The sequence below is a fragment of the Leguminivora glycinivorella genome, chromosome Z, assembly GCF_023078275.1.
Source record: "Leguminivora glycinivorella isolate SPB_JAAS2020 chromosome Z, LegGlyc_1.1, whole genome shotgun sequence".
NCBI classification, from domain to species: Eukaryota; Metazoa; Arthropoda; class Insecta; order Lepidoptera; family Tortricidae; genus Leguminivora; species Leguminivora glycinivorella.
The window spans coordinates 54,566,631-54,588,770 of record NC_062998.1 but is presented as its reverse complement, the minus strand read 5'-3'; the positions used below and the strand labels follow the sequence as shown (position 1 = coordinate 54,588,770).

General features: G+C 35.0%; 1 protein-coding gene and 1 long non-coding RNA gene across 4 annotated transcripts in view; one reads left to right on the top strand and one right to left on the bottom strand.

Annotated features, from left to right (window-relative positions):
* Window positions 1-22,140, top strand: part of LOC125240593 — a 72,320-nt gene that overhangs the window by 29,652 nt on the left and 20,528 nt on the right. For 2 of the 3 annotated variants that reach the window (XM_048148546.1, XM_048148545.1), the window contains exon 5: window positions 5,868-5,888. The exons of the other annotated variant lie outside the window; for it this stretch is intronic. In XM_048148546.1, the coding sequence (XP_048004503.1) occupies window positions 5,868-5,888 (21 nt within the window). The remainder of the gene's footprint in view (window positions 1-5,867; window positions 5,889-22,140) is intronic. 3 annotated transcript variants of the gene reach the window in all.
* Window positions 19,618-20,179, bottom strand: LOC125240595. Its single transcript, XR_007178644.1, has 3 exons — window positions 19,986-20,179; window positions 19,793-19,894; window positions 19,618-19,655 (listed from the first exon to the last, which is right to left on the bottom strand). It is a non-coding gene; the product is annotated as an uncharacterized LOC125240595 (long non-coding RNA).

Sequence of the window (22,140 nt, the reverse complement as noted above, 5' to 3'; positions counted from 1 at the left end):
TGAAATGTGGAATAATGTGTAAAAAATTGAATTCGGTGGGGCAAATTGATTACAGTGCCCATACATCATTTCGGTGATTTTAAAATGTCAGATTTCTTACAAACTATAAGATTCTAATGGAGGCCTCCACCACCAATATTTTTTATATTTAGGCTAGATTTTAGTAAATTGACTGACATATCAATAAAGTAGTAAATAAAAATCACCACCGAAATCAGGCACCGAACGTCATCCCTGAGAACCGCCCTTATCATTTGTCGCGTGACCATAATTGCCTGCCTGGACCAGATTATATTGATGATAATTTGATGATAATTATTATTTGTAACCATTTAGTTAATATTGTCTTCAGTTACCGCGATAGTTACTCATGAAATAAAAACTATGAAAACGGATTAAATCGCGTATAATGAGTTTAAAATTCATCCCGATGTTTCGAACACTTTTACAGCGTTCGTGGTCAACGGGTGACTGAGGAAAAATTACAATGTGCAAAAGCTACCCATATTCTTGTATATAACCATTTAGTTGTTGAAGAAAAACATTCACACAACAATAACATAGGTCAACCAGCTCAGTAAATGCAATACATTACTAATACTATGCCCACACTTTGACCTATGTATAATGTATTATACCAGACGTGTAATATTTTATTTTATCAACAAAGGCATAATAAAGGATTGTATTGTATTTTTGTATGAAAATAAAAAATAGGAAAGCAATATAGTAATAGTCAAATATTCCATTTAAAAAATATATAAAAAAAAAATCAAAAAAAAGTTCAAATGATTAAAAAAAACTGCGGGATGGAACTCAGAATCTCCTGCTTCATAATCGGTGCATTTGACCAAGACGCCATTTCGATTTACATTAGCAGTGCCGAAATATACGATATGTATCTTTATTGACAAAATGCGTCATTATTTCTGAGTCTGCTTGAGTTAACTAAACAAATATCTTTAATAATTACTTGTCAAGAGCCAAGTGTCACTGATGACAATGTCAATTAAAAATGCGCGAAATATGACGGCTCTGTGTCTGTACACAAAATTTGGTACGCACATTTACGTAAAATTAATAAAAAATTCACATGGATTTGTCCATGATTTCTGTATGAAACAATGTATTTCATTCACTACCGCGACGACGGATAATGTATAGTAGATGTATGCGCATATTTTTATTTAGTTGTAGTGTGCGGTGACTAAATAAATGGTAGATGTTTTTTGTATGGAAAGCGAGCCACCTTAATGATGCTGAACGACGCTAAACTATCTTTGTTATGCTCCGACGCAAAAACGACGGGGTGTTATAAGTTTGACGTGTCTGTCTATCTATTTGTCTGTCTGTCTGTTTGTGTGTGTGTGTGTCTGTCTGTGGCATTGTAGCTCCCGAACGGATGAACCGATTTAAATTTACAGGGTGTCCACTTTCTGGAAAGTCAGGGAAAGTCAGGGAAAAGTCAGGGAAGCTCATAGTGGTCATGGAAAGTCAGGGAAAGTCAGAGAAATGATTTGGCGGTCAGGGAAAATTTTGGCACCAAAAAAAAAAAACAGAAAGTATTGAAAAAAATATATGATTTCTTGGGTTGGCCACATCCATGACAGCAAAGATGGATCTGAAGGCAACTTAGAATTGCCTCTTTAGACTTTTTATGACAATTATAGTACTTGGCCTCCATCCCAGTGATTTAACTAAGGAGGGATATCTTCATGCTCTAGCTGACCTTAATTTATTTACATATATTTATACAACATTTATAATGGGCGACGTGAAAACGACAAAGTTACGTCGCTGTCCAAGTATCTATCCGACGTTCCAAAGCGGACTTCCTCATAAAGCCAATGGCGCAGAACATATAGACACATAGAGGCGCAATTTTGTATGAGTCAAAGGAGCATAGGAGGATAATAAGCCTGATGATAAGAATCACTTTGAAACCTAAAGGCATGTCCTGGCAAAACACCTAAATGGGCATCCCGACTCTGACAACAGACAAAAAATTTCGCGCTCGCTTCGCTCGCGTTTACTACTTTTACATAGGTCATATTTCAGTTCTTGGTCAATACTTCGCGCTGACTACACTCGAAATCTCGTTTTCATTTCAAGCCTGTTTTCCTGCTCGCTCTGGTACTGCATTTTGTTTGCTATGCTGTCAGCTGCAAAAGTGTATGGCGAATTTATCAATGAGTTCATTTATACTTTCTCCATGAAATTTTGCAGCTCACTGTACGTAATAACTACTATCAGCGCCAGGGACGTATAAAAGGGGAAAAAATTTCGCGCTCGCTGCGCTCGCGATTTTTCTTTCTACCATACCATACCATATCCATGGGTGACAAAATTCAAACTCGCTCTACCCTGATAGAGTGCACGGGCTGGCACTGGTATAGGGCTTCCAAATACCGGACCTTATCCAATACCGGTATTCATTCCGGTATTGGCGATTTCAATACCGGGATCCCGGGATCCCGGTATTGAAATCGGGAAAATATAAAAACCAAGTAATTTGCTTAAAATAACAAATTTTATTCAAAATCTCGTTCGGTACTTTTCATGCGTGTTATACTACAACGGAATCTTGCCAATCCGACTTACTGATGGGTCAAATCGATTACATTTCCAACTTCAAAAGTTTCGACATCAACCCAAAACGGTTCGCAAACTTATGTGGCCAAGTCGTTTCAACTTTTATTCTTTTTAAGTATACATACATAGTTCAAAGGGCTGCGCCCTGTGCTCTTTATTTTTGTTATGAGTATAAAAGCCAGCGGGAAAGAGCGCCAGATCTCTACTCAGGTGATTCTGTAAGTTAGATATCGTCGCCAGATCGGACATTTTGCAAGAAGACGCGGCCATAGCAAACCATGTTTTATGCCAAATCGATCTCTTTAAACTCGTGCGGAATAGAACCTTTTACATTTTAATAATAACAGGCCTTTGCATCTATAACAGACGATTCAAGAAGCATCCTTGCGACACTTACGTTCGTAGCTGTATAGGCCAATTCGAGAGAGGATCCCTCATCCGGCAGATGTATGCTTCCCCAGATGGGCGGGGATTAGAGGCCTGCTCGTGACGCCTCATGCGTTTATCATTCAAGGAGGAGAACCAGGCAATGGCGTGCTTGGATTGACCTTCATGGACAACACGGCGCCACGTGGGCAATCAAATGGGAATATCAAAAGCGCAGCATTGACCGTCCGATCGGTCTCTTTGCATCTACAACTTCTCCCAGCAGGATTTGACTTGACAAACGAGTTCGCTCCATTCGATACACATGCCCGAGCCACCTCAGTCACCTCTTCTTTACTATGGCAGTGATACTAGGAAGCTGTGTCTCATTCATGCTGTGTTACATTTTATATTCAGTGTTAATGGTGTAATTGTAGGTACTGTAGATTTAGCTATAATATCCACTTTATTAAATAACAAGCATTAAGAGCATTTATCGATTACACACACTCTATAGTTTCATCATTGACTTTAGAAATTAGAACATGAGATGTTTTTTTTTTGGAAACACATTGTAATCAATATCAGTACAATTTAGTGGTATTTTTGTTTTCGTGGCGCTAGAGGCGCTAAAGCACTAATAAAATAAATCCGCCAAATCATTGAACAAATAGCCGAGAAAGCTAAATTGTCCGACATAGATTATAAAAAATCACATTAAGAAATAATCTATGGAATCACACATTACTTTGCGGAAATCCATGATAATCAAAATCAAAAAGATTACTTCGCTTAATAGGAACACTTAATTTACGGATTAGAAAAGTAATTTTCTTGATTTTGATAGTTGAGTAGTGAGTTCCCAATTTCGTTACTTATAGGGAATGTTACGGCAAAGTTTTGAGCTAGAGTTCAACACACTAACGCACACGTACAGTAAAAATAGAGTAGCTACGGCAGACGTTAGTTCGTATGCATTAACCAATTTTTTGAAAAGTTATATCTATGATATAGATGCATCAAGGCGATTTCTTTACAGAGGATACGTGGCCTGTTGCAAGTTGCAACTACGTTTGACGTGTTGCTTCTCTGTCACACTTACGTGCGAATTCACAAGTGCGACAAATGTGTCAAAAAATGTTCGCGGCGGACCCTCCTCAATGAATGCTTTTGACACGTATCTTTAATTCTTTATCTAGGTAATCATCGAAAACACTATCATTATTATACAAATATTGCAAAAACACTAAACAGAGAATGTGTCAAATCGAAAAGCGAGAGCAAGAAGCAAGATTTACGCGTGTAGTGACCATCGTGATGCAGAAACTTAACGTTTTTGAAGAGTAATTTACGTTAATTTGGCATAATTTGTTAGTTTTTAAAAATACCGGGATCCCGGTATTGCTAAATTAAATACCGGTATTGAAATGTGCCCAAAAAAAGGCGGGATCCCGGGATCCCGAGATACCGGGATCCCGGTATTGGAAGCCCTACACTGGTATAGCCAAAAGTAAATCCCTATAACTACCAACTACAGATTTCGTTAATGTTAGTTTTATAAAATCAGAAATTAAAGTTTAATAATTAACATAAAGGTAAAAAAAACCGTAGGTATCTAGGTATAGAAGTATGAACTGCCTTGAAAATTTTAATATTTCGTACTTTACGTACGTGAGAAAACAAACATATTTCAAAAAAAAATTAGCTGTGACAGACGGACAGACAGACGCACGAGTGATCCTATAACGGTTCCGTTTTTCAAAAAAATTGTGCTTTTTTCAGGTTTTTTTTTCAAGACAGAAAAAAAAACGTTTTTTCACAACCCAAGTGGTAAAAATGTCAACATAAAATGAAAATTTGGTCAGGGAAATTTTCTTAAATGGTCATGGAAAGTCAGGGAATTTTTTTTGGGTTTAGTAGTAGACACCCTGATTTAGTTTTTTTTTTGTTTGAAAGTTGAGTTAGTCGGGAGTGTTCTTAGTAGGTACTGATGTGCCGACGGAAAGTTTCCAAATTTCTGAAATTTTCACATACGAAAACTTCGGAAACTTTCCATTCTTTGTATGGACAATTGTATGGATGGAAACTTTCCATTTCATAAATTTAAATTCCCTTTATTTTTTGTGAAACTTTCGTGAATTTTTCATGAAATTTAAGATTTTTTTGGAAAGTTTGCAAGTCATCACTAGTTCTTAGCCATGTTTCATCAAAATCGGTCCACTATGTCGGAGGTTTTTGACGTGATAACGTCTAATAACTCGTTACTACGGGCTGTATGCATGAAAAAGATGACGTCATTGTCCCGTTCCTCAAGGCCACCAAGCAAGAGCAAGTTTGGGTATAAGCAAAAGAACACGTTTAAATAAGGATGTTTTGTTATATAAACTTTTTCTTTTCCATTAATATTTCCTGAGATATTAGGGTTCTAAGATTAGTAAATGGCACTAGCACTTTAATAAAATTAACGCGTGTCTCGCAAACGGTCTAGGTTACAAAATGACGACTTTTATATAGGTATAGGTTAGGTTCGTTAGGTATCTTCAAACGGCCGAAGGCCAAACTGCACAGAATAGGAGCCCCGCCTAAGCGGGGCTCCGTCGATATCGCTTTCTGTCTCTGGCGCCTTAGTAATGCTACGGGAAAATTTTGCAACTTTGCACCACTCTAACTCCTAAATTAGTAGGTTTTTAAAAAAACTTTAATTTATAAAAGATGCTTATTTTAATGCATTTTTTCAAATAAGAACAAAAAAACGTGAAAAAAGTCCCAGAATCGGGCCCCTTTTGCTATACTCTGACCGCCCGTCTATACAACTGTAATGTTTGACGTTATCACGTTAAACTACCGTCCGTAAACCGACTTTACAGACAACCAATTTTTTTTCAAAATTTTAATTTTTTTACTTACAGAATCGTGGAGAAGGCGTGGTAGTAAGTTGCACAGTCATTATAGAATATAATAAAATAGGACATTTTTTCTTTTTGTGAAGAAATTTAAAACCATGACTTATGCAACTCCAGAAAAGTCTATCGCCAAGACGAGCCCAGCGAAGCGCAAGGGCACTAAGTACTTGGGTCAGGGTTGTGATAGATAATCAACATTTTCAGGATATGATGTCATTAATACCAACCCTCATCATCATCCGCCTCCTTGCGTTATCCCGGCATTTGCCACGGCTCATGGGAGCCTGGGGTCCGCTTTGACAACTAATCCCAAGATTTGACGTAGGCACTAGTTTTACGAAAGCGACTGCCATTTGACCTTCCAACCCGAAGTGTTTTCCTTCACCGAAAAGCGACTGGCAAATATCAAATGACATTTCGCACGCAACCTTATTAAACGTAATAATTTTTAAGAAAAAAAAAACCGCCGCCTTTGGGGTTCTGGTGAAAGCTACTTGCGAATGTTGGATTACGTATTTCGGTTCTGACCATCACCAACAGTTCCACTGCACCAAATGTCACTATTCTGGACGTAAGTGCATTAGTGCATGCTGTTCTTATAAAAATACCAAAGTCACTATAAACGTGCCGTTCAGATTTGAGGAGTTCGGTTCTGACCATCATCAGCACTTCCACTGCACCAAATGTCGCTGTTCTGGACGTAAGTGAATGCTGTTCTTATAAAAATACCATAGTGTAAGAGTAATTATTTATTAATAGTAGTATATATTTGGGAAGTTTAAACCACTTTCATTTCGTTCGAGCGATTCTCGCTCAAACTCATTCCAGTGGTCTAAACTCCCAAATACATCCTAACCCTCAAATATCTGGGCAAGAATTGTATCATCATCGTTAGGAAGTTTAAACCACATCGATATCCTTTCGCGATAATAGTTGTGTTTAAAATCACTTCATACCGTTCGAGCGTTTCGCGGCCAAAGCAGGCATATTAATCGAGGTGACAATGTAAGTCATCATTATGGATTAACATTTCATTATAACAAGACGTTGCTAACTAACGAGTATTTACTATGAAGTTTGTTAAGCAACCTCAAACCCTTCGGTTTGACATACTAGCTTCAAACTGTTCAAAACAGAATTCTTATCATGGAAAACTTTTACCGAATTCAATCCGTTGCGTCATTTGTGGACCATCTAATTGTGGAAAGACCAATCTAATGATAGGTCTTCTTTTACATGAACAAGGAATTCGTTTTCAAAATGTGTATGTGTATTCAAAAACTCTTTATCAACCTTTATACAACTATCTAGAAAAAGTGTTGTCATTGGTTCCCTCAGTAAATTATTTCAAATATCGCGAAAATGATGAAGTCGTGAGTCCTCAGGATGCAGCTAATGACTCTGTATTCATATTTGATGACGTTGCATGTGAAAATCAAAATAATATAAGGGATTACTTTGCGATGGGACGACACAAAAACATTAATAGTTTTTACTTGAATCAAACCTACAGCAAAATACCTAAACAGTTAATAAGAGATAATGCAAATCTGATTATTTTGTTTAAACAAGACGAAATTAATTTACGACATATTTATGATGAACACGTTGGAACTGATATGCGATGGAACCAGTTTAGAGATATGTGTGCCACTGTATGGAACCAACCGCACAACTACTTAGTAATAAATAAGGATTGTGCGAAGAATTCAGGATGCTATAGATCGGGTTTTGATACATTTATTATTTTAGATGAATGTATTTAGAATGCCGCAATTACATTACACCGCCATTTCTTCATATAATTCCAACGAGGTTGCATCGTAATGAACGAAGAGAAGAATTTAAAAGAGAAGCTGCTTCAGTCAGCTGAGGCTGTAAAGAGAAAAGTTAAGTTAATTCGTAACATCAAAACGGCCAATGAAATGACATTAGAGTCAGTTTTAAAACCAATAACAGAACCTCTCAATGAGATGGTTAAAAGTAATAAAAAAAGTAACTTTAATAATGAAAATAATTACCTTAGCGACGAATTTAAGACTGATGATACAGACTGGAAAAACTCAATTAAGCGATTGAAATTCAGCCCTGAGGCCAGTGATAAGGAAAGTACTACTCACACCGTTGGTGTGAATTCTACGATCTCTAAAAGTAGAGACGTTTATGATGGAAGCAACGCCTCTTTAGATGACAGTATTAATAGCGAGGAATCAGCTGATGAGTTCTCTTTTAAGACTTCTGATTCGATAGATTCTCCCGGAGATGATAATAGTGATGGTAACATTTCGTATAATTTGGAGAATATCCCTTTTGGCGTACACAAAGAACGTGGTAAAATTATGCTCGGATCGCATGTGGTAGCGCTTGATAATAACAGTATAGTAATTAGCGGAAAAACTTACAATTTAACCCCGGGTTTGAAGGAATTATTATTTACAAAAGTGCCTGAACTTGAAGTTATAACTGAAGAAGATAAACTTAATTATAAGTTACTGCTATTAGAAACGAATGCACACAGGCGTGACTTTAATCCAAATAAACCTATAAAAAGCAACAAAGGTAGAAAATATTTACAAATCATAAGGCCTATGTTTAAATATACTAAAGAACGTTTAAAAAGTAATGGGAGTAATGTCCAGGGACAAGGGCTCCCAACTATGAAAAAGGTAACCAATAATATTTCATACGTTTATTGGGATGATCCAAATGAGTTAGTTGAAAGATTAAAGCTACTTATTGCATCCCGGGATGCTGGTAATACAGGGTTAGATAACGAAATAATATCTATAATTGAAGAATTGAAAGAATCAGATATATTGAAAGATATATAATGACCTAACGATACTTTAGATCCGCAGTCAATCTTAATCTTTTAATAAAGCATGATACATAGCAAAATGAACATTGATAAATTTGGACACCATGTACATAAACGCTTACGAGTATTCGAATTTTCGGAATTTGGCGAAAGGGCACTAATTCGCGCTGATAATGGCGATTTTGATTTACAATCGTCTCGACTGAAAGGTGTTAATACACCTGTGCTGTCTACTGATGGTGTAAACAAACAATATGTTGATCAACTCTTTAGTGGCACTTACAAAAAAAGTGAATTGGATTCTTTGCTTGAAACTATAAATTCACAAATTCATAGCTTGCAGCGCCAGTTGAACTTGAACTTTTATACAAAAAAGGAAACTGAGGGTATTTTGAGCAGACTCAGTAATGGAAAAGAACCAAATAGTAAATGAAATTCATAGGTCTGCTCGCAAAAATTTTGCGCGGCGTTCAGTTGTACTAAAAGGCATAGATGATTTGTGGCAAGCAGATTTACTGGATTTACAAAAATTTCATAATATTAATAAGGGTTATAAGTACGTTTTGGTTGTCATTGATACATTTTCAAAATACATATGGGGAATTCCGATGAAATCTAAGACCAAATTTGAGACCAAAGACGCTTTTAGGCAACTAATTGACACTGCAAAACGCAAACCTAAACATCTACAGACAGATTTGGGGAAAGAATTTTACAATACTGAATTTAAAAATTATTTGGAATCCTTGCAGATAAACCATTATTCAACCTATTCAGTTAAAAAAGCATCAATTGTAGAAAGGGTTATAAAAACTTTAAAAGGCAAACTGTATAAATATTTTAGTTTTGTTGGCAATTACAAATGGTTTGGAAAACCTTTACATGATATTGTGAATTCATATAATCATACATTTCATCGCACAATAAGGTGTAGACCGATAGATGTTGATTTCCATAAAGAGTCTGAAATAAAATCTATACTAAACAAACCTCGCTCATACCTACAAACAAGGGCCAACAAATTCAGTGTAGGGGATTGCGTACGTATAAGCAAGTACAAAGGCGCTTTTCATAAAGGTTATACGCCTAATTGGTCTACAGAATTATTTACAATAAAACAAGTTAAGAATACTATACCCGTTACATATTACTTAGAGGATCAACGAAAAAATTCAATATTAGGCACCTTTTATGAACAAGAGCTGCAAAAAACAAAGTATCCTAATGTTTATCTTATAGAGAAAATAATGAAAAGAAAAGGCAACAAGCTATACGTTAAGTGGTTGGGTCTTAGTACAAGCGAAAATAGTTGGATTGAGCGCAGTGCTGTTGTATAGAGGTAAATCTATTTATAATACTGATGCGAATGTTACTTTATCACTAGTTAACTGACTATGAAAGGAAGAGGACTTTTAAATAGTGCCATTAATAATCTTCCATTTGAACTACACATACCTGGATACAATTATTGCGGCCCTGGAACTAAATTACAAGAACGCTTAAGACGGGGTGATAAAGGTATCAACGAGTTAGATTCAGCTTGTATGCAGCACGATATTGCTTACGACAAATATTCACGTATAGAGGATCGACATAAGGCTGATTTAGAACTTTATAAAATGGCTAAGCGACGTATGAATGCAAAAAACGCTGGGAAAGGAGAAAAACTGGCGTCATGGCTGGTTAGTAAAGTTATGAAATCAAAAATTAAGACAGGGGCAGGTGTTAAGTCATTTAAGCACTTAGTTACAAAAATACGTAGCGAATTAAAGAAAAAAAGAATGGAAATATCATAAGCAGTGCTTATACAGCTGCGAAGAAAATATTTCCTAACACAAGTCGTATGCGGATACCTCGTATAATACCTATTCCAAAAACTGGAGGCATATTACCGTTGATTCCTATATTCGCGGGATTATCGGCTCTGGGTTCTCTGGCAGGCGGCGCGGCAGGAATAGCTAAAGCTGTAGGAGACTATAAAGCGGCAAGAAATAAACTAGCGGAATCTGAACGTCACAACAAAATGATGGAATCCATAGCGTTGGGCAAAGGATTACATATAAAACCGTACAGAAATGGCAAAGGACTATGCTTAAAAACCTCAAAAAACTAAATGGTAGGTTACCCAGTCGAGCTCTCACAAATGTCGATATTATCAACAATTCAACGGGTATACCTTATTTTAGAGGAGTATTTATGAGAGACCGCTTACCCAAACTTCCTAAGCGTAGAGAATGCGCGATAATTAACTTAGACGAATCAAAAAACCAAGGAACTCACTGGGTAGCCTATGCAAAGGATAAAAAATATTGTGAATATTATAATAGCTTCGGCGATATTAAACCGCCATTAGAGTTGATAATATATTTGAAAAGATTTGATATTTCATATAATTATAGGCAGTTCCAACAATTTAATACTGTAAATTGTGGTCATTTATGCTTAAAATATTTAAAACAATTTTGGCAGAGGCGTTTAAATTGTTAACACTAATAAAAAAAATGTCATTTACACGATGTCTTTCACTTTATCCATAACGGGAACCTCCTCTAGTCTTACAACAAATTATTCGCCTGAACTTCAATTGGACGGTGAATACGAATGTGGTCTACTGTATTTATCTACGTTTAATTCAATACCTAACATAGATAGTCGAAATTGCAAATTTTACTACGGTGAGGGTGAAGTATTGGAGATACCAGAAGGCTCTTATGAACTCCAGGATTTAAACGATTATTTAAAAGCACATGTTCAAGGCTGTTCTTTTAAACTTTTGTGTAATAATAATACTCTAAAAACATCTATTTTTTGCTCTAAGAGCATACATTTTGGTGGCGATAACTCCATAGGTAAACTACTAGGTTTCGGTAATGAAACTGTTCCTGCGAATATATTAATGGAATCTCCATTTCCAGTGTCCATTCTATCGACGACTATAGTTCGAATCGAATGTGATATCATTAGTGGATCATTTATCAACGGAAAACCGAGCCATATAGTTCATGAATTTGTACCTAATGTGCCTCCAGGGTATAGAATAATAGAGACGCCTAAAAACGTTATTTATTTTCCCGTCACTCAAAATACTTTAAGTTCTCTTAAAATAAGACTACTAGATACCAACAACCAATTGATAAATTTACGCGGAGAAGAGATTCAAATATATTTAATTTACACCTGAGAAAAAAATGATTGATTTCAATAAAACAGCAGTGAACCGTGATAAATCAGGCAGTACCCTTGGTGCTATCAAGAAAAGAAGACCGAAAAGCAGGCTCACTAGTGAAAATATTTTGTTTCTCAGATCAATCGGTTTACTAAAATGAGCATTCTGGACTTAGCAAACTCCTTTAGCTATGATAACTCAATCGAAAGTTATGAATACCACTCGTACAAACCTTACGTTACAAGTTTTAATTTGAACGATGAAATTCGCATACCCATCAATCAGCAAGATATGTACGTGTTGCCTTCAGCTAGCACATTATACATAGAAGGTACTATTACAGTGATGAACAGAGAAACAAAACAACCCGTGTCGAGCGTCCTGTTTACCAATAACCCTGTCCTCCATTTCTTTCAAGACATTCGATACGAACTGAATGGAATTGAAATAGACAAAATAAAAATGCAGGAATCACAACAACAATGAAATCTCTTTTATCCATGAGTGAACATGAAGCGAGAATGGCAAAGTCGTGGGGGTGGGACATAAAAGGTACTAAAGTTACCCAAGGTTTATTTTCTGCTTCTATACCATTAAACAAAATTTTGGGCTTTGCTGAAGACTACAACAAAATTATTATTAATTGCAAACATGAACTTATACTTTTACGCTCTAACACTAACTTGAATAGCGTTAAATTGAACCCAAATGAATATATAGACAATGTTACTTTATCAAAAGTGGTATGGCGTATGCCTCATATTAAGGTTTCCGATCGGGAAAGACTGAATCTTCTTAAATATGTGGAAAAAGATCGTGCAATACAAATTGCGTTCAGAAACTGGGACCTCTTCGAATATCCACTGCTGCCAAAAACTTCCAAGCACTCTTGGGCTATTAAAACTTCATCTCAAATCGAAAAACCTCGGTATGTTATAGTTGGTTTGAAAACTGGTAGGAAAAATGCGTCCGACAAAGATATAACACATTTCGATCATTGTAACTTGAGAGAGGTTAAAGTTTTCTTGAATTCTATATATTATCCTTATGAAAATTTGAATGTTAGTTTTTCCGATGAGAAGTATGCTATATTATACGAGCAATATTCTAAATTCCAACAGTCCTACTATAATCGTAGTCAGGCACCCTTGTTAAATCCTTACGATTTCAAAGAAATAGCACCATTGTTTTTCGTGGATTGTTCAAGACAAAGTGACACTTTAAAATCGGGTGTTGTTGACATCAGAGTTGAAATAGAGTGCAGTGAGGATATACCCGATCAAACATCTGCGTATTGTCTTATTTTGAATGATAGCATTATAGAGTATAGACCTCTTAGCAATATAACAAGGAAAATATCATGAGCACTAAAAGCTTATTCGTGGATGTTCAAGGATTTAAATCATTAAATAACGATTTTATAATAAAGGAATTCGCACTTAGTACTAAAGAATACACGCAAGTCTTTTTAATAAAACCACCCTACACGTTTTCTCATTTATCTCAGCAAGAAAGAAAAAGAGTAATATGGTTAGAAAAAACCACGGGATTTTATGGAGGGAAGGATTTGTCGATCACAGAGAATTTAAAAGAATGATTGTGAACCATTTAAATAACAAGAACATTTATGTAAAAGGAGCGGAAAAAATTAAGTGGGTTAAAGATTTGTGTGCTAATTGTGCTGTAATAGATTTAGGTGAACAAGATTGTCCTAATTTTCTACATTTGCATGAAAAATATTGTAATAAGTCTAGTGCATATAACTGCCTGCATCATGAAAAAAATGTGCTTTAAAAAATGTTATATGTATTAAAAAGTGGTATTTTGATACTATTGTGTCTGCACAAGATTTATAACGATGTTTACTATTTTAGAAATAAGCACTGTATTATGTTTTAATGATAATAAATAAAAGTCTGTAATGAAAGACCCATTTTTTATTTTTTTATTTTACGCACACTTACATTTTTAACCTTAACAATAAACTCAGAAATTTTCTTGTAACATTGATTTAGAGATTTGATTTATTAAACTGTATGCCGAATCCACAACATTGTCCACTGGTTCGCTGGCTATATATTGAGCACTAAAGATCATATTTTCTTCATCATCACTCTCTGCCTGGCTTTCCTGCCCGTTACGTAAGCCGATGATTTTTATTTGTATCAGACGGGGTCCCTCAGCAACGGATTTTCTACATTTCACAAAAGTAGTGGATGATTTTAATTTACGTTTTGGAGCACGCTGTTTAGTTTTTATTTTCTTTTTGTTGGGTGTTTCTATTGATGGTGCTGTAATGGTCACGTCATGCTTGTTGGCAAGTTCTGGATATGCGTCTTCAAATGTCTGGGTGTTCCACTCTTGAGCATGGGTAAAAGGATCCTCGGGGTCACAATGTTCGCACATGTTGAAACTGTAACACAATAAGTATTACCTTTAATAAAGCCTTACTATTAAGCATTAAATCTACCTCTTGTAATTTTAAGTTTTTCTTTTGTAAAATAAAGTTTAAATAAATAAATAATAATAATGTATTTAAATTATCACATAATATTTACTAAAAGTATATAATAAAAATAAAATAATTACTTACTTGAACTTACTACTTGAACGACCACTTCTTATTGTATCAAATTCATAAATGCGAACATGCGAACATTATAACATTATAACAATGCAATAATGTTGTTGACCTGCTTTTGCCAGCGTAGGCATGCACGCGCCAAGAAATTAGACTCTATTCAGCTATGCAATATATACAGGTTAGGTAGATAAGCTTCTTGTTACTTGTCGGCGTTAATTGATTTATCAAACAGCTCAAAAGAAGAGAGTCACATGTGATGAGCAAAATTAACACCTTTGTATACTTACTCATTATCATTAGTAAGAAATTGATGTATTTAATTATAATTTATAACACTGAGTGAAAGTTACTCACAGAGCGCACTTGCAACTATTATTTACTATAAGATAGGTATAGCTCTGTACTTCCTTAAAGAAAAATGAATCTACAGCACTCAGGCTTTTGAGTAGGAAACTTATAACAAAAATAATTGTCATCCTTTTAAGAATGTATTCATCTTTTTACATTATTTTCATTGGGAAACATTGTTAAAGCTACTTAAAAATAACATAATTATTTGTACAATAGGTACTATATTGAATACATTCTTAAACGGTTGATCAGTATTTTGGTTACACCCTGTAAAAATGGAAAGTATGGGAGTGTATAAGAAGAAATAAACTGAACACATATTTTTTATACGTTTATTAGATAAGTATACAAAATAAAAGCATAAAATACAGACGTGCGTTATTATATATATATATTTATTTTCCAATGCAGTGAGTTAGCAGAGTATAAGTGGATATCCCTCATCCTGCTAAAATAAAGTGTAATTTTTTTCATGATTAACTGTGTTAACTAAGTTTAATAACAGTTTGAAACACTTTCACGGTAAATACAATTGAAATAGTACATTGAAATTCGCTACAACATATAATATTCAGCACTTACTTTTAGTTACAACTTTTCCATTATTTGTTTCGGATCTACAAAAAAGAACTATTACCCCATGCCATAGTTGAAACTTTGTCTGATAAAATAATTCGTTTATCATCTTTATTACATAAAGCAACTTTGTTGACCGTTTGAGTGAAGATGTCATGTTTGATAGTTTTAAACAAAATATTCTTTTTTCGAATGATTTTATCGTTTAAAAGTACGTCTTTGTAATTTTCCAGTGTCAAATCTTTGATGGCACCAGCCTTAGTACCTTTTGCTTTTTTTACAAAGCCCTTTTTCGGGTGTGTACTAGTTATACAATACAGCTTAGACCGCAATCCTACAAACTCTGTTATAAGTGATCCTTCTAGCTCATCTTTGAATAGTCCCGGAATCTTTTTATTACGCAAAGGAATCTGGAAATCATTTAAAGGACTGTAATTACTCGTATCAAAGAAATCTAAGAAATGTGTCCTTAAGTCTTGGTAAAAGTCTCTAGTTTTAATTTCATAAATGAAACTGTCAGTATCAGAATAACAGAGGCGAACGCGATCACTATAGTGGGGTTTTATTACCGAGTAGTGAAATTTGTACATATGGTTTTTGGATAGTTCTAATACCGAGAATCCTATGTAAATGGGTTTATCCAATACAACTCTTTCTGGCTTCATTTGAATGGCTACCAAGTTGTCAGTGAGCACTGTGGCGCTATGAAAATTGGGTCTTGCTATTAAAGTACCGCCACAAGTAACCTTTTTAGTGCTGTTTCGTTCGTCATACCACTGGTTGACCAGTTTTACGTCAACGCGTCGTTCACAATCCTCAAGAGTTTTTCCGAATATCGAATTGTTCATTAGTTTAAATAGGTCCTGTTGAAATTGGGTTTTCGCATTTTTCCGCAACTCTGTATTTAAGTCTATGTATTTCTTTAAAAAAGAATTTTGTTTAAAAGTGAGTACACGATGTATTTTCTTAATAACCAAACCGTTTTTGAGGCATGTTTTTAGATGCTCGTAATGAATTACGTACTCATATTTATCGAACAAATTTGGAATTAATTTTGTATTTTTTCCTCCCGGAGGAACAAACTTTTCTGCGCAAAAAGGATAGTCGTTGTGATCATGATGTAAATATTGCGGATATAGCAAGTCAACCTCAAGTATATACCCAAATTCCGCGTCGTCTGAAACCGATGTAATATCTAGGTGTGAAATTTCAAAGTCATCCAAAAAACGAAAATCTGACACAGGCAGCGGTTGTGACATTGCATACCCGTACAAATTATTACAATCTATGTATATGAGAAACGAATCAGGTGATTTGTTATCGTAGGTTTTCATATACTGATTATTTGCAATGGAATGTCTAGTTGAACACATACAAATCCCTCCTCGAATCCCTTTTTGAATAAAGCGAATGATTTCTAGGTCTGATATTAGCTCTAATTTAATACCAGTCATTAGTAACATTGCATCGAATGAAAGACTAGGGGAGGTTAAATAGAACGCAGGATCTAGTCGATAACTAACCATACAATTTCGCCGAAAATTTTCAAAGATGTCTGATAAAAGTAAAACGTCGGTCTGAAGGTAAAGATCCGTATATTGACCAAGATTTTTTATATTAAATGTATTCCATACAGTTTGCGCATGCACATAATCCTCATCACTTATGTTCTCCGAAGTTAACGAGTTATAAAATAAATCCTGCGAAGGTAATTCAGTCTCGGCAAACGTGTCCCAACATGTTATATAGTCATAAGGATAAACACCTTTTCTAGTCAATAGGTCAAATTTGATTTCATCAGGAAAAAACAATCGTAAGTGAGAAAAGTCTGCCTTAGCAAGTCCCTTCGCTAATTTTTCTAAACTTGTATCTAGGAATTTAAACGAATCTACAAATCGTATCCGCACATACTGATCGTCAGGCATCTTTAAAAACTTACTGAAGGATATATAGTTTTCCTTGTTCTTCGCAATTATTTGCACCTTTGAACCTACATCCTCGCATAACTCCTTTATAAACAAGTGCGCATCATATCCTGCTAAGTTATGAAAGAAAACAGGAATAAATTTGGGAACACTATAACGTAAGTTACAGTATTGATGAGCGGCCCCACGATAAACACCAGTTAAGTGGCAGTGATCTCTTACTTTGTCGCCAAATAAAGCAGTCAGGCAAATGTGGCATGTCTGAGCATTTTTGTGGGCTAAAGCATTTGTTTCTGTGAAAATCATAGGCACTTCTTCACGCAATATTTTATAAATATCTTCAACATGTCTGTATAAATATTTTAAAAATTTAGAAACACAGTCGGGTCCTCTGTATTGAATAAATCTATTTAAGCGTTGATCATAAGAGCAGACTATGTTATAGGCAAAAGCTGCGGGTATATGCATTTGTTTATTTACAGTGAAACTTCCCTGAGGTTCCTTTTCAGGCTCACATGATTGAAATGGCCTAAGAATTGTTTCAAAGTCACAATAAACTACAAAAGGAACATTATAGTGACGTTCATAATGTTTAAATTGTAGATATGTACCTCTTTCCGGGAGTACAGTGGCGATTCCACTACAGGAGTGACTTTCAAACTTGTCTAGGGAAGGAAAAAATAAGAGGCAATCTTCACAAAAGTAAAGTTTACCATGATGTTTAGTTATTTGGGAACGAACCAATCGAGACAAATTATTTATTAAAACGTAGTGCGATTTATTTCCTTTCTCTATTAAAAGTAAATTAATTTTCTTACTCCTTTTATATTGAGATCTATAAATAGGTCCTGCCACTGTACGATTATCCATTAAAGAATACACATTAATACTTAAACCCACATTTTTATGCTCAAACATACCAATATCAGAGAAAGTTATGGGAAAACTGAGACCATCAATATTCAACACGTCTTTAAAGTAGGGGTATGAGGCCGTACGCTCTTTGTGATTTTTTGAGGGATAAAGCGCAGCAACAATACTCCACAGAAAACAATATTCATCTTTATTCTGTATGTTAATACAAGCTTTCTTGTTTTTAATAGACTTAGGTAAATCTATGTAAGAAGATCCTTTCAGAGGCTGGTATTTGTTAACATTAACCTCTAAATATAAATTAGATAAGAAAGTCCATCCACTATCGCGCTGCTCAAAATTTTCAATGTTATTTTTTATGTCGTTTATAACTTTTTGGTATAACTCAGAAAATGTATAGTTTTGATGTACTGTGAAGTTTTTTGTCGTAAACGACTTTGTTTCCTGCCGGTTGTTCTTAAATAAAAGAAAGTTTCCAAAATACTCGAAATTGATTTTTAAACACACGTGCTTTATCAAACACTGTTTTATAATATTTTCTAGTTTCGACGTTAAATTATCTAAAAACTGTTCAGGTATAGCAAATTCTAGCTCTTCAGATCCGAAAACTCTATAAGATGATATACGACCCTGAAAGGCAGACGAAATCTCAATTACGCCATCAGTTACTGCCACTAAAGAATTATTTTTGTGTTTAGTACTTCTCAAATGACCAACCCATCTATTTTTCAGAACTTGGATTGAACAGGCAGAGCAAAAAGGCATTTTAGTTCCACCTAACTAAATTCGCGTATAAAACAGTAAAATAAGAATTTATCTAACTAAAGTAAGTACCTATATGTATATGTGTGGTATCCGAATACAGTTCAAAATATACACTTAAAAATTATTTTTGACAATGCTGAATTTTTAACCTTTTTTGTTGTGAAAAAATGTAACTTCAGCATCGTCAAAAAGAGTTCTTAAATGCTTTGTGAGTTTTTGTAGATATTCCCACTGAGGAGTATCGTTATTTATTTGCGCTTTAACTGCCAGAAGGGCCTTTTTCCACTTATGCTCCGCTAACTCACTGCGTATATCGGCGGTGTTGTATACTCGCAGCTCCAAGAAAAACTCCCCCTCAAGATCAGCAGCACGCCGAGTCAATCCATCAGCCACGCGTTGAGTTATAGACGAGCGTAGCTGGTCTGGTGTAGGGCAATTTTTCGCAAATGCCTCGTCATCAGGAAATAGCTCGAAGACGTCGAAGGGGTTGCTGGCAGTCTTTTTCTTAGACGCTCCACTAGTAGTCCTGTAAATAATACAATAAAATATAAGTAATGCAAAACAAGGCAACAAAAAATATTTTTCAGATTACAACATAGGTGGGTGTCACAATTATAATAATCGAATAGATGCATATTTTAAATGTGTAACATACCTAGGAGATTTCGCCTGGCGAGGCTTCTTCACCTTCTTGGTCTCCGCGTCAATTTCTTCCCACTCTCGTTCTGAATCGGACCTGAAAATATTTTAACAATTTGTAAATTTAAATTCATAATGTAAGTAGGTAAAATAAAACGTAATAATCAAAAACAATTTACGTATGCAACGCATACAATATGTAAGTAGGTACGTGCAGGTGTCATATCTTTTTACCTATTAGCAGCATCGGACTTTCTTTTCTGCACCGGTTTTTTCGCTTTCGCACCTCCAGTCTTGTTATTTAGGGGTACAATAGTTTCAAACTCGGAGTCCGACCTAAAAGTAAATTAAAAAAATCATTTTAAACCTTGCACATGAGCAACTAGTATTATAATTTATAAAAAGACAAAATACAACACTTACTTACATGTTATATGTAGAAATGACGGTGGTTCGAACTTATTATTTATAAGACGTATGAGTACGTAATGTGCACTGTAAAGAGCAAAGTAGCAAAGGAATAAACAATTAGAATGATGGTTTATTAATAGCAATTTATTGATGATTTTACTAAACGAATCAGGGGTGTCACAGTCCTCATTTTACTAGTACTCGTAATAAATGCATGTAAGCCGTTTGTATGACTAACTTAATATACTACGGTGTTTAAAATGCAAAATCGAGGCACACTTATTAAGTGATTAAGTGATAGTGGTATCTTAGGTGTAGGTAATCTTATTCAAGAAATCACTCCATAGCGGCAAGATAACATGTTGCTAAAGTAATTTATACTACTAAATTATTTTTGTAATTATTCTCAATTTGGTTTAAAAGCCAATATTCAAACATATTATTTTAGTGTACTTAGAATAAGTTAAACACCTAACAAGAAAACATTGGTTTTAAAACGTATGTTTTGCGCTGATGAAACATCCAAAACAGTGAATAAAGAGATTAAGGTGTTTATCCCGGTTATGATAATGTTACTTTATCATATCACCAATAATCATAAATCACCAAATACGTGCCGGCGGCAACCCTATATTTATGCCAATACTATGCTAACGCAAGTATCCTATAACAATTTACATCCGTTTCGAAATTACGAAATGTTAGATGTTGTTTTTAACAATTAGTGCAATCAATGCAGAATACCTAATTAGAATAACATATGGATATGACGTTGCATTTTCGCAACACGAACCTTGATGATCGGCTAAGTAGCAGTACTTAACAGTACCTATAAAATGGATGGTCCTGGGTTCGAATCTCAAAAATGGCCAACATTTCTGTGAAGTGCTTATTATTATTTTTTCTCTTCGTCTTTAAATGAATGAATGAAAATGTTTATATCAGATAAAAATATCCATATTTTTTAAATAAGACTTTAGACTATTGCTATTAAAAGTAATAATTGAGCAAATATATAATGACGTTACAATATATTTATGTGCATCTATTAAGTATTTATCCTCCTAATACAAACAGTCTAAAACTCTTGTTCCAATAAACATACATAGTTCGAAGTCATTATGAAATAATTGTTTTGCTCAAATAGGCTCCTTTTGTTGAGTGCTTAACTAAATGAACCCATGAGATTTTTTTAGTTGGAACCATTGAAGGGAAGCTCCTTACTATGGAAACGATAGTGAACGACATCTATGGGAATTAGCGCAACCTAGCATAATAATATATTGGATAACACGATGCCTTAGAAGCATCTAATTAACGAAGTAGCTAGTTAGTACCATCCCTCACTAATAGAGGCCGCACTTGCAGTAAAACATCAATATATTATCAAACATCATATTTATTATATGATCTGATTACATTCCCCCTTGACATAGCAAAATAAGACTATAGTGTATTTTCTGCCGTTTCAGACTTTTACTGTTTAATTACAAAGTCCACAATTGTTAATCAAAAGGTGGTATTTACTTCGTTTATTATAAACGATAGGTCTACATCGCACTATCAAAGTTTTTGATGTTACTTCGTATAAATAAACGCCTTATAGACGACGTTGATGAGTCTCGACGACCGGGGACTCCAACGTTCACACTTTTCGGAATTGGCCAACCGACTTGTGTGCAATGTTGAATCAGATACTTAGGGAAACTCTGTATATACGCGGTCGATATATATGGATTTCCATGCCTGAAGAGGATTGTACTTAAATGATGCACGTAAAATGCGGCCTTACGCCGGGGTTGAGCACCTTGGAGGTCCATTCATGTTCTGTGACGCTGACGAGTTGATCAGACATGTTGTGTGAAAACGCCATAGTCAACCGAGCATTCGCTTGGAAGAGACTCGCACTCTGGGACTGGCCACCTCAGAGAGTGAGTTGCGTTAAGCTTTTGCATCTTTTTTCAAGAAACATACATTTTATAACGTGTTCTTATAACTGATATTCACTGAAGATTCAAATAAAGTGCTCTCAAAACACCTTTGTTTCAAGAGACGACAAGTAATTTGAATAGTATGTAACATAGAAAAAATCTTAGCCCGATGTTTGAGAGCCCGGATATATGAGTTTGTAAGCACTGGAACGATTTCGATCGCGAAACGCTCGAACGGTA